General features: G+C 43.3%; 1 protein-coding gene across 13 annotated transcripts in view; it reads left to right on the top strand.

Moving 5' to 3' along the window:
* Positions 1 to 301: 301 nt before the first annotated feature.
* wnk1b (WNK lysine deficient protein kinase 1b) overlaps positions 302 to 13,921 on the top strand; it is a 93,986-nt gene continuing 80,366 nt past the window's right edge. For 5 of the 13 annotated variants that reach the window (XM_026146915.1, XM_026146916.1, XM_026146918.1 and 2 more), the window contains exons 1-2: positions 304 to 900; positions 3,868 to 5,481. In XM_026146915.1, coding sequence (XP_026002700.1) covers positions 4,552 to 5,481 — 930 coding nt within the window. In that variant the 5' untranslated portion in view covers positions 304 to 900; positions 3,868 to 4,551. Of the gene's footprint in view, positions 901 to 3,867; positions 5,482 to 13,921 lie in introns of all 13 variants that reach the window. The other 8 variants (XM_026146923.1, XM_026146919.1, XM_026146921.1 and 5 more) reach the window with 4 other exon arrangements.

Genomic DNA, 13,921 nt, shown 5'->3' with positions numbered 1-13,921 from the left:
CTGAGAGCTTGAGAGCTTACAGTACTTACTATTGCTGAAGCTGCTCCAGTAGATCCACGAAGGGGCACAGCTGGATCTCCATCACTTCAACATATATGCTTCAAGTACCTGAAGAAAACAGACTCTGGTGGGGGCTGCATTGCATGGGTTTGTACTCGACAACAGCCCTTTCACGACTGAACACGCTTGCAGGAGGGATATAGGAAGTTTGTGAGTTTATGAGGAGTAATTTATTTTATTTTGAAAAGCGGCCTTATACAGCTCCAGCATCCTCGCTCGCAGCAGTGAATTGATGCGGCTGTGCTGCGTGAAAGCCCAGCAGTTGCTTTGACGAGTCATCGCTGGAGAAGATCCCAGAGCAGACGGATCCGCTGTCTGATGGCTTGAAAACGGGGAATCACTGTGGACCGCAGCGGATTTATAGCATCGTACGAGCCCGGAGGAGCGACGCGGAGGCGGCACGAGCGGACCGGGTGCCGACACGGGTCGGGATACGTTACCTTTAAGTGAGGCTGTTATCGTTTTTTTTGTTTTTGGAAGCCTTACACAGACAATACGGAGAGAAAAGTAGTACCACAGCCTCCGCGACAGCAGCGGGCGAACTTGTCATCTCTGTCCTGTGGGAGGTGTCTGTCTGTCGGCTTGGGGCTCTCTGCACGCACCGCTCGTCTCGTCACTGATTGGACCTTTTTAATTTGAGGGATATTTGTTGTGTTTTGTACAAATCGCTCTTATTTAGTGTTTTCCCTCAACCAACTGTGGCTTTAATGTGACGCACCACACTGACACTTGTGCTGTGTGTAGAGCAGACCCTCTGCAGAGGAGTAAAAGGCTCCCTAATCAAGTTTTTTCCCCCTTCACATTTCTGCGGCAACAGCACAGACCACACCGATGTCATAGGTAATGCTTCGCCTTTGTTTTTGCATCGCAATGCTTTCTGCAGAGTCGTTGCTCGCGTCTTTGTTTTTGCCTGTAGACAAACTTGTCGACACAGCCTCGTTTTCTGGAGTTCCTCAACAGGCAGCAGTGAAGCTGCACGGGGTTGCTCTGCAGCTTTAATTAAGCTCACTGCATTTCCACTCTGCTCAGTGGCAAGGCTTCTCACGAGTGCAGCACTGCTGTTGTCATACATCATACCATAGCAATATAAAGACCACTGAGCGAAAGCCAGCCAAGGTTTATTTGCTCATGTGCACACATCAGGCTTTTATGATCCGCTCGTAACCGCTGGAGTTCATTTACTGATGATGTGATAACAAAGCCTTTATGTATCAATAATAATGTTGCTGCTTCTACCTGTTTTAATGCTGCCCTTATCATTCTACTTGAAAAATAAGTTTAGATCATAGAGTTTTGCTTAGGCAAGTGGTATCAAACATGTGGCTCGTGGACCAGGAATCAGTCCGTTTTGGGGCCCATGGATGTCTTAGCCACGATATGACATGTTTTCTCAACAAGCTGACACTCATTTAATAAGAAGAAGTAATAATCTTTCTTGTTGCGCCTTCTTTGAGGCATTTTTTTTAACCTGAGCTTGTAATTTCAAAGTTAAAAAGAAATCTTCTTCCTATTAGACCAGATTTGCTTATATTGAATATAAATTAACATTGTATACATACTTTACACATTTTTTTTTTTAGCAGTGGTGCAATAGAAACGCAAATATAAAAGCATCGGGTTATTAAAGGGACACTTCAAATTGGTACTTGGGGGACACCAGTGATGCAGTAATCCACAGTACTTATTGCAAACACTGAAGTTTAAGTCTGACTGTATTGACCTTTTTCTGACTGTTAAAAGTCTTTATTTATGCTTCCGTCAGCTGTTATGAAATCACAGCAGTGATCTATAGACACACCTGCAGTGACTCCATCGTGTAGTGGGTTACATATTCAGTCCCCAGTCCAGTCTTGGGAGGAGACACAAATTCCTTTGGGGTTGTATCAGGAAGGGCATCTGTTGTAACATAGCTGATAGGAGCTTCTTGACATAGGCACAACTTCATGTTTGTTTTTTCCTACCAGCAGTAATTCATATTTTGAGTTAATTGTCACAACAGTATCAGTGCAGCCATCGTTTCAGACAGCTGTCCAACAGAGGTGCTACACTTTCAAAGATCGTTTCATTCGCTCCCAGACTGGAACCTAACTCGTCTGAGTAAAGGGCTTCTCTTAGGGCAGAATGTGTGTAAGGCTTAATAATCTGTGGTATTATTTCATGGAAATTTAAACATTTGCTTAAAGATTTGTGTCGTTATGCATGTAATGGAGCACCAAACATAGGTGTACGGTGCAGATTTCAATATTAGAAAGGGTTCAAATAAGCAGTAAGGTCATAGCTTTCAGGTGCATCCGTACTATAACCTTCTCAGCGGTTGTCTTTTAACCGTTTCCCTAAATTGAGATGATAAAAAATAGTTTCTGGGACTAAATGAAACACAATTGTGGCTTAAAAATGTCTTCTGAAGAATAGCGCATATGTAAATTTAATGGCCACAAACTGGGACCATCCTCTGCGTTCTTCTTTGCACATCAGTGTCAAACTTGTGAAAACTTGCTTTGGTTTGTTTTGAAGCTTGAATACGTTTACAGTGAATTGTTTCTAACATCACACATGAAAGCAGCTGCTCATTCTCTGAGCCGGTGCCACTGTGATCACCGAGTAGAAGGCGTCTGTAGGACGTTACGCGAGCCGACTTGCAAGTTCTGAACGTAGTAATTAGTTATTACATTTCCTCTAACACAAAATGCATAGTAATATATTGTGCACTGTCCTCAGATATGCATTTCTGTGAAGTAGTTCTGTCTGTGTCACTGAGTGCCCCTCATCTCTCATGTTAATCTGCTGAATTGCTACCGAGCAGTCTAACCTCGGGGTCAGTCAGGCTGTGCTGACTTGGGCTAAATTTGGAACATGGAGCAATTAGGCACAGTCTCTGCTACATCACAGCTTTAACTATGGAGGGGGAGCTGGGAGGGAGAGACTGGTGTGGGATGCAGATCTCCATCTGGTTAACATGCTTAAATTAGAGATTTAAAAAAAAATTGTGCTGAGCAAAGGCAAATTTATTTCACTGAAAAAATATCAAACCAAAGCCTGACCGAGTGTTTTAAGTCTTTTCTGAACTAATGACTCCTGACAGTGGGTGAAGTACCGTGAACATTCACTCACCAGTTCAAACCCAGTTCTTTATTCGCTCTCATTTTATTAACCAGGCAGTTCATAACAAGAACAATAACAAAATAAGTGACTCATCTTTACTTTCTTGCCTGGGAATAATACAGATTACAGTGTGCCCAAGCCTACGGCACCATTTGGCTGCCTTGTTTCCTCTTCTGACGTTGTCAGTCCAGTCTAGTACGCCCATCGCTTGTCCTCTGTTGACTTGGTCTTTGGGACCTGAGGTGTCGCTGTTAGATATCTGTTAGATAACTGGCCCACAGTTTCCATAGAGCACAGAGTGTGGGTGACCTTGGAAACAAAAGATGAGCTTCGATGGCTTGTGTCAGACATGATGAATTAAAGGGTGTGCAAAGGTCTACTATAAGTTAAATTATGATAATTTTAGTCGCGCAAAGTTGCTACACGGATGAGGATTTTTTTGGACTCCTGTCTGAGTCAGAGAATAAAAAGATATCCAGATAGAAATCAGCCGGATAGTCCCGGTTTAAGAAAGGAGAGAAAAAAGTCAAGGTTTTGAAATTGCTTTCAAATTCCTGCAATAAAATGCAATTAAAAAATATCTGACGGCTTGTGTGTTCTTATCAGCTACTTTGGCAGGCAGCCAGGTATGTTGAATTCTGACATGTATACTCATACCTATAAATAAAACAGTTTCACTTCATAGTTTTCTCTTTTTATTTCCAGGGACAAGGACAGAAGCAGACCAAGCTGGGCCAGGCTAGGCCAGGCCTAGGCCTACCTAGCCATCAATCTGGCCTTACAATAGAGGCCAGCAACCTCTCTTGGAAGTTCAGGCAGCTGAGGAGGCTTCAGCCTGGTCTTACAGAGACATCCCCAGACCTAAAAATCAAACTTTGGAGTCCAGGCATCTTCTGTCATCTTTTAAGAGGCCATACTGGTCTAATCGATCTCCAGTCATTCCATGTTGCGGTCATCCCAGTCTGGTTGTTGGCAGCAGGATGGAGTTACGTGTTGATTTGACGGTTATCGTCTCACTGCAGTGCTTGCACCCCTCCTCTGTTGACTGCCTTTCATCCCTTCCCTCCCCAGTTTTTAAGAGAAAGCCCCTTCCACTCACCTGGGGCTTCCCTGAGCCCTCCACGAAAGGGCCTTGTAGAAACTGTGGGTTGTTAATTTAAAACATTGCAAAGAGGAAAGCAAAAAATACAAAAGACATCAAGGATTGCTGCATTCAGTCGATTTTGTTTTTTGTTCTATTGCACATTAACTTTCCTTTTCTTGCGGTTTGATCAAAGGTTAATGAACTAGGAGGTTGAGATCTGCGCTCAGAGTTTACAGGAATAAGTTACATAAAAGTCTTTACATAAAGATTTGCTCTTTTACAGTTTGAGCTTTTTTTTTGAAAGAATGTCTGAAGAAAATAGCAGCAGCAAAGCAGTGAAATTCATTGCTCCTCTTCCCCCCGTTTCTTCTCCGTCCCCCTGCCCATCACCCCAGACCCCCCACAAGAATGTGAACGGCTCTGCCAGTTCAGACACGCATGTCGTGGAGAAGCTTCTTGGAGAGCCGGAGGTTCAACGTCGGCGCCACACAATGGATAGAGACTCTAAAACGGCCGAGCACCGTTTCTTCCGCCGGAGTGTCATTTGTGACTCGAATGCCACAGCTTTGGATCTGCCCAGCAAAGCAGCTGTGTTACTCACATCACCCCCAGACTGTGAAGGGACTCCCATCATCTTCTCTCCGCAGCTTTTAAACCTTGGAGGACAGGATTATGAAGGTGGGGAGTCCCAAAGAGGTTCCTATCTGCAGAGCAGTACCCTTCAGCCTTCATTTGGGCATGGTGGGGCAGTCGAAGAGGGGGATCTACAAAATGCCGAGGGAGATTTGGATGTGTGCACGATTGCTGTTCCTACCAGTAGCAGTGTTGAACATAGTGCAGATGGGGCAGTAACAGAGCCCAGCTCGACAGTATTGGATGTTGCCAATAAAACAGTAGCCAAACAGCCTGACATCGTATTGCGTCCCAGAGGGCTTCAGGAACAGGTGGCCAAAGATGGAAAAGCAGTAGGAAATGTGTATGAGGGAAGCATCAGTAGTCCAACCGAGGAGAAAGACAGGGAGACGGAGGAGGAGAAGGGGCTCGCGAAAGCACGGGCAGAGCAGAGGGAACGGGAGCAAGAGGACATAGAGGAGGCTGAAACAAAAGCTGTAGGAACTTCACCAGATGGACGCTTCCTGAAGTTTGACATTGAGATCGGGAGAGGGTCTTTTAAGACTGTCTACAAGGGTTTGGACACTGAGACAACAGTGGAAGTGGCATGGTGTGAGCTACAGGTAAGGTTACGCTGTTAAAACTGTGCTGTCATTTCCTGTTTATTTGCCAAAGTCTCAAAAAGTTGCCATCCAGGTGCTGAATTTTACCCTTTCTATTTGTGCCTCTTGCTTATTACCTTGACAGGAAGATATAGTCTTCCTGTTTAGGCAGAGACTTTCTGTGTAATTGTGCACGAAAGGAGATCAGTCTGACTGGGACTGATGTACCAGTGCGGATTAAATGGGAACTGTTTACAACAAAATCCATCAGAGGTCCGTGTGCTATTTAAGGCAGCGACTGTGACTTTGGTAAATGGACATTTGCTGTGAGTTTGAGCGCACATTTTCTGCTTGTGTGGTTTTTAGTTTAAGTTTCACTGCATGTGGATCTGAGTGTTGAGGTACGCTGTTATCACAGTGGTCATAGTATTTGTAGCCCAAGCAGCAGAAGACGTAATGAAGATCCTCCAGTAATTGTTTTCATGAATAATGGATTCTAACTGTAAGTCAGTCGTTAAAAATCCACTGCTTCTTGGACTGATTTAATGCAGCACGAGCTGTCACTCAAGGGACTGCACTGCTTGAAATTATTTAGCTGACTGGTTATAAAATTTTTTATAGTGCTGGCCTGGACATTTAGCACCTCCTTAGGCCAAAGTTGTATTGTTCTAAAGCTATTGTCTCTCATCAGCTGCAACTCTGACTTCTGTAGACATCACCTGTCAGAGGTGCACATGAGAACGCAAATGTCCCACCTACTGTAGTCAGATCAGAGATCTGCCGGTTTTTAAACCGGCGGTTCGACCCTTTGGTCCTCCAGGTTGGATGTCCAAGTATCCTTGGACAAGATGCTGAACCCTAAGTTGCCCTGGATGCATCCTTTGGATTGTAACTGCATGAACACAGAGAGTATTGCTAGGGTCTGCGATTAGAACTACTAGAAGTATTCTGCTTGGCAACGGATCTGTCTAAATAGAGGCAGCAAGAAACACTTTGCACTAGGGAGATGACAGTTTAAAGATTAAAATCTCTGTATTGACTAGGTGGGACATATACGTTCTCATGTGCACCTCTGACAGTGGATTTCTACAGAACGTAGGATAGAAAACAAGTGTTTAAAAGCACTTGTATGTCTCTTGTGTATGAATGAGGATTGTAGTAAGAAAGTGCTATGATTGCTCGAATTGAGTAGAAATGCACTATATAAGTACCAGTTCATTTACCATTTTAAGACATCACAGTTATATAGTTTTATATTATTAGATATATTAAGATATACCAGTGCAGTAACCTGGACAATCTTCCAAAGTTCGCGTGTGAAAATGGCTTAAAATGTTATTCAGTGTTTACTGGGGCACTGCATCACAGATGGAACAAAGTGTCAAGCTGGAGCTCAGGCTCTTCGTTTTCTCTTACTCATGCATGTGTATTTTCATTATACGTGTGTCGTGGGTCTCTGGTAGTGACGGTTGACTTTCAGCTGCGAGTGAGCGGATGCTGTGGTGCGTCACATCACCACCACCGCATGTATAAATGAAAGCGGAAGAGGATACTAAGCAATATAGGCCAAAATGCAAGTGGGGTCGACTTCCTGATGACGGTGCCAAATCAGATAATGACACCTGCATGATATCTGCAGTATCAGAGATGCGGTATCCTGTCTCAACATTTGAAAAGTATTCAAAGTAGACACATAAAACTATTGCATTTTTCCTGCAGTCTGGCCAACTTTTGACAGGATGGATTGCAGCGCACCACAGGATGCTGTTGCTTCATTGTGGTGCACTGATGCAACTTCTTTATTGAGTATTTGTCTGTCACGGGGCGAGGTGTGAACAGGAGACGTGTAGGCAAAAAGTGTATCGGTTGGTGAAAGGTTGTGCAGCATCGAAGGAAAAGGAGAAAGTCTTTCAGCTTTCACTTCTTGTCGATGAGCAGGCAGAGAGACGGAGGTGCGGTGAGCAGTTGGAGATGTAGAACAACAGTCTCGGGCGGTCATATGACGTTTAGCACACTGACTGAGCCGAGGTTTCAGCGGAGGAGGAAAACAGTGACATGGACTCACGTGGAACTGCTTGCTGTGATGAAGCATTTTATACTGTGCCACAAAAACAACTTTTTCGGCTTATAAATGTATATTTCATGTTTTTCTGCAAAGTGTTTGTCATATTTAGACATTTAACACTGATATAAGGCATGGATACTGATTTTTTTTTTTAATTTTATAGAACCTTAAAAAGACTGAGGTCACACTGTGCAGTTGAATGTTTTCTCTGCTAAACCGCTGGTGTTTATGTTTCTCAGCGTGTGCTTATTTCCTGTGGGAAGCATGTGCTTGTTTTTCTGTCATCTCCATCACAAGATGCTCCACGAGTCTTCCTGAATCCCAGGAGCTAAAATCAGCTTTGCCTGATGCCCTGCATCTAGGAAACGGCGGTGTGTTTATCGGAAAACAAACGTCTAGCCTTTGTTGAGCTTTTTCTGTCACACATGCTTGTCTTTATCGCCGTCTCTAACTCTACTACTTGTCGAAATGGAGAAACTTGGGGATTCTTAACAGTTCTTTGTGTCTTGGAGGTCTCCGTCTCTGAGTTGAGATTGGATTTTTAAAACTATTGCTTGGTTAGTTTGCTAAATGATCAGAATAAACTTGCTGACATTTATGTAATATATATCCTGAATTACTGGAATGCAAAATGTCGTTCATGCATTATATTCCGTGCGTGTGTTATATAAGAGTATTGAAGGACTGTGGTGATTGAGTTATATGCATGCAAAGGCAAGTACTCTTCTACATAAGAGGCTGTAATCTGGTATCACTGTGTGTCTGTGACTGAGCAACTGCTGACATGTGGCAGAAAGGTGGGAGTAGAATTACACGCACACATACACACATGCAGACACACACACACTAGAACCAATCACATTCACTCACTGGGTGGGCATGGCAACTGGAGATCTGTGGGAGTTGGCATCATCTGGAACTTGTCAGTTTTTAGCGTGGAAATATCTCTGTGTGACGTGAGTATGTCCCCCTTGCCATCCGCACCCACTTGTCACTGCAGTATGCATATGTTAGTGCGATGCACGTGTGTGTTTGTGTTTGCTTGCTTAAGAGTTGAAGGTGTGTGTCTTTCAAATTCCTGGCTTTGGATCCCAAAACAGGATCATATTTGTGTCCAGAGAAATTTGTAGTTACATGGAAGCAGAACGGGAGATGAGAAGGGAGATGGAGCTGGTACTTTGCTTAAGCGTTTGATGAATAGCTAGAGGGGGGTGGAGAGGAAGAAGGTCATCCAGTAGCTAAGGTGCCTTATCAGAGTGTCTGTTGGAAGATGGATGGGAAAGAAGAGGCTCCTGTAGGCGTCCTGGAATGAAAGGAATTCTTGTGATCAGTTTGAACTTGGGTTACTTAAAGCTACAGATCATAATAAGCTCATGTAGTCTTGGTAAGAAAACTAATTGTAAGTTTTGGACTTTGTTTGTATCTCAGTGACTCATGAACTAGACCCGGCAGCTATGACCTAGGAGCGGCCGGATTTCTTGCAATTTAATGTTGCACTTAATTTATGCATCACCCGCTATGATGCTGATTGTGAAGGCACAGACAGGACAGAGCGGCTACATATATGCAGCTCTCCACGCAGGAGGAAACAGCAGACGCAGCGAGAGATCATCGAGTTTATTTCCTTCTTAAAGCATGAAGAGAAAGCATCTTATAAATACACCAGCCGGAGAGTCACACTTGACCTTGTTCACTTGAACGCCGACTGTTATTAATGAATATAAGCCATGGCTATCAGCTCGTTAGAAGTTGAACAAAAAAAAAAAAAAAAAAAAAAGAAGTTGAACATTTGGCTGTTACTTTTCCTAACCCTACACTTTACAAATTGGTCGTAGGTGTGAATGTGAGCACGATTGGTGGCCTGTGTCTTTGTGTTAGCCCTGTGATAGACTCGCGACCTGTTCAGGACGTACCCCGCCTCTCGCCCTATGGCAACTGGGATAGTTTCCAGCCCCCCGCCCATGACCCCGAACTGGATAAGCGGAAGAGAGAAACGGGTTGTATGAAAGACCAGAGGCTGAGGGTGGGAGGAGGGGTACGAGTCAAAGTTCAGCCTGATCTTTCACAGGGGATCTTGAAGAGCCGGTTCAGCATTCGACCACCGAAGCAGTGTACTCTACCAAACTGATAGAGGGTGTTGAGCGCACAGGCGGTTTAAATCGGTTAAAATATTAAACAGAAAGATTGATAGGTGGAGTTGGAGAACTTTTGGAGGGAAGTGGGTTGGAAGACGGGAGTGGGGGAGGGGATGCTAGACGAATGGGGGTCGAGTTTGAGTAAGTGGAAGGTGATTGTGGAGGGACCCCTGTGAGAAGCTGGAGAAACTGAAAACACGGGGGAGGAAGGAGGGGAAATAGTGGGAGAGAAAAGACAAAGGAAATGAAAGGAGAGGATGATCAAGAAGGGGGAGAGGAACATAGAAACGGAGGATGAATTGAAGAGAGAAGAGGGTGTGTGACCTCAGGCTCGGGCACCATAGACTCTCAAAGACCTTCAACAGCACCACAAGGCGGATTAGCCCCCTTCCCACACAGACACACACACGCATGCTTTGGGGCTTTGCAACTGTCCTTTAAAAATGGTTATTCAATCAATGCCTTAAGATAGAGACTAGTTGCTGAGTCCAGGCAGCTTTTGCAGAAATGGAGATTACGCATCAGTTTGTTGACATCTCTCATATCATTATTTTGTATTACAAATTCACGCTTGCATGATTTTTATTAGCAGAACTATCATGACATTGACAAAATGAGGCTAACAACATATGCTTCAAGGTGTCCGATTTTAGCACGGCAGAGCACTATTGTTGACCCATTTTAATCTGGTGTTGGTCTGAAATACTTCCATGTGCAGGTAAAAGGACAGAGCGAAGAGGACATCGGGCATTTAAAAAGTATTATGTCTGCAAAGCAGTTTCACTAACAGTGCGTTCTCCCTATCTTTATGAACATTGCTAGGCTTCACCTACACAAGCAACTGCCAGGATTTGTTTTTTTATTAAATGAAAAAAACCTTGTCCAACAAATATTTTGACCTATTTCAAACTCGAATCAGAAATCCTGATTGGACCGTTTCGAAGGTCACATGATGCTCTCGGAAACTATTCCATGCAAATATTTTCAGTTGATGATGTATCAGACAGAGCAAAAGTATTTTACAGCGTGATAAAATATCCTTAGATAACTTCAAGGCGGCAGAGCAGAGGTGTAGCGGTTAGATTTTCCAAAGGTTCATATTTCTCTGACAAAACAGCAAACCGCAGCAGTGTCAAGGCCTTGAGCAGAGGCTGCTTCTCCCTGCTGATTGATTCTGGAGTTACTGTAGTAGTCAGCATTGGACAGACACACATTATAAAGGGATAGAAAGTGTGGGTTCACTTCAAGTGTGTTCTTATAAATGTTTTAAACACCAGCTACGAACTCTTTACACAGTTCCCTTTCCTTATTAGCATTAAAGTAGTGCTTATGTGCCTGTTAGGTTTGGTCTGTGCTCTGCATGAGTTTTTGTGTGCATGCAGTTGGGCTGTACTGGTGTGAGCTCATACTGCAGCATGCTTCTGGGGATTGCTAACTTATTCATTTGGCTAGGCTGCAGACGAGCTCGACTGTTTAATTATGGAAACTTGCTGGATGTTTCCTGTGTTTTTGTTGTGATAGATGGATGTCTAAGTTCTTTAAGAGCCACCTTTCTGCAGCACTTTCTGCGTAACAATCAGGGTGGAAAATCACCACCAGCCTCCCTAAAACCACACCTGTGGTTGTGTGTTTATCAGCCGCTAATGGTCATGATATCACGACTCATGAATCTCTTATTCTTTACTAAATCTTATTGTAAAACAGGTGCATGTTGTGTTTCCACTTTGGAATCTATAGCAGTCACTGTGATCAAACAAGTTTGTTTTTTGCCTTGTAAACTGCAGGAATGCAGCACATACAAGAGAACTTTAGTATCCTGTGTTACAGTAGGTGAAAACCTGACGCACACTTTTACGTAATAGCAACAAAATCAGCTGGAGCAGCAATCTCTGTGACTGAAAAATGTAGTATGAGGACGTGCGTCAAATATCAGTTCTTGGAAAGGCCATTTGAAGCTGGCCCTAAAAGCAAGTCAATTCCCAGACTTCTTTAAAATGCTCAATTCCAGCTATGAAATGAACATATTTATAGCTAGGTACAAGTACTGGGTTTGGTCTTCATAGCTAATTTTCCACTTGAGAACAATATATGTTATATAAATTCTATTTGGATAATTTTATAGCTTGAAATTAAGGGAGTGGCATTTCTGATTAACAGGCGTAGCCGCTGAGGTGACTCACTGAAGTGGACCTATTGTCTAGGGCCTGACCAGTATGACGGCTCTGGATACTGATATTTTGTGATTTAACAGGCCGATTTATTATTTATTTATTTTTTTTTTGAGAAATAAAAACATAAACAGACATCGTCCCGAAACATTTACGTGTTTATGCCATGCTCGACTCTGCCCTGATCAGTTGCTGGTTGTACTTACGTTGTTAAAATATGTGTTTTGCATTCAGGGATTTTGAAGAGTGTCCTCTGGTGGAAAAACTGTGCAACAGCAAGACGCATAACATTGCTAAACGGTGGTTTTCCAGTCGCTTCTTTACTTTTTAGATTTTAATGTATTAGTTATTGCAAATGCTGATGCTAATAGGTAATAGTCATAGACAGAAAATGTCTCTTGGCTGATAATATTGGCCCACTGATAAATCGTCAGGCTATATTTTGGCTATGTTTGAGAGTTTACCACCTGCAGTGTTGGTGATTAAACCAAGGACACATTTAGGAGTCTCTGCTTTTTCAAGTAGTAGGTATCTGTCTGTGTGTTGCATTTTTACAGTCTATAAATGCATTCTTTTAACCAAGCTTGCTAGCATCAGCTAAAAAGTTAGCAAATGCTCTCTGGTTCAAATATGGTTGCTTCAAAAAAACAAGATGGCAGCGACCAAAAATGCTAACTTTGAGGCTTCAGAATACGAGCTCCAGAAATAAAAGGAGGTAAAATTGCAGTGGCCATCTTTTATATACAGTGTTTCAGATATGCAACAGCTCCAAAGCCCAGCCAGCTGGCTTTATAAGGGAAAAAGTGGGAAAAATGCCTAAGCTGATAAAGTTATTTAGCTCTGATGTCAGATAACCTGGGAATGATAGAGGGTGGACATAGAGGAAATCTCACTTTGAATCATTTTGTTACTCATCCTCATTGCATGACTCTGTCTTCCTCTTGCTTTGTTTTTGCCTTGCCTCCATCCATCCCCCGGCGCAGTCATATGTCAGTAACCAGCTGTGAGAGGCAGAGGAAGAGAGGCACAAGCTGGCACTTCCTCATACTGTCTCCATTACCACACACATTAACTTCCGGTTAATGAGCGAGCGTGTACACCAGTTTCACATAATGTAGAGCGGTGCGGTCAGGCTGCGCTGCCTTTCATTAGTATTGATTTCAGTGGAGGGTTGAAGTGTCACTTGGCCTGGATTTCAGGTCATGTTGTGTTATCAGCAAGGAGTGGGGAGTCAGATAGTGCACGCGGAAGGTCACTAAAACAGAGACCTTCCAAGCGTGGGAGTGAAGCATTTTATCACACAAACATAAATCTCACTGGAAAGCTTTAAAGACCCGGATACGTGTGCTAACAGTTTAGTTATGCGAAACAGTCACATTGACTGTGCGCTCAGAATTACTGACCTTTCTCCCTCGCAGTCTGTTTATTTAGAAAAAATGAGAAGCAAGTGTATTAGTGAGCAGACTTTCAGCGTGTGTGTGTGTGTGTGTGTGTGTGTGTGTGTGTGTGTGTGTGTGTGTGTGTGTGTGTGTGTGTGTGTGTGTGTGTGTGTGTGTGTGTGTGTGTGTGTGTGTGTGTGTGTGTACACAGGGAGACGATGCTCAAGTGTTTGGTAATCTCTTCTAAATAAAGTCATTCTGTAAAATGAAAGGATCTGAGAGCTTTAGCAACTGCTCAAATGGGTGTGTGTCCGTGGTTATGTCACACTGAGTGAAACACAATGCGTGTGTATGTGTGTTTAGTGATTATAGTATGGTTTAATTAGAAGCAGGTTGTATGTATGTGTGTACTGTAGGCTCACAGAAAGACTGTGCTTACAGTGTGTGTGTGTGTGTGTGTGTGTGTGTGTGTGTGTGTGTGTGTGTAAGTATATTGGGGTTAGTTGGGAACAGTAAATGCATCAGGCAGATGTTAGATGACTTGCACAGTGAGACATGTTTTTCTATTCCCTCTCACACGTTCTTGGTTTTTTCCCCCCTTTTAGCCAAGCGTCGTTGCTCTATGATTAGATTGACTCTTTCTTTCTTTTATCTCCAACCACTCCTGCTCATGCTGTCCTAATCCCACTCCTCTCTGCCTGGTATCAATCTTTC

This window comes from Astatotilapia calliptera, chromosome 17, assembly GCF_900246225.1.
Source record: "Astatotilapia calliptera chromosome 17, fAstCal1.2, whole genome shotgun sequence".
NCBI classification, from domain to species: Eukaryota; Metazoa; Chordata; class Actinopteri; order Cichliformes; family Cichlidae; genus Astatotilapia; species Astatotilapia calliptera.
This window is presented reverse-complemented; position numbering and strand designations above follow the sequence as displayed.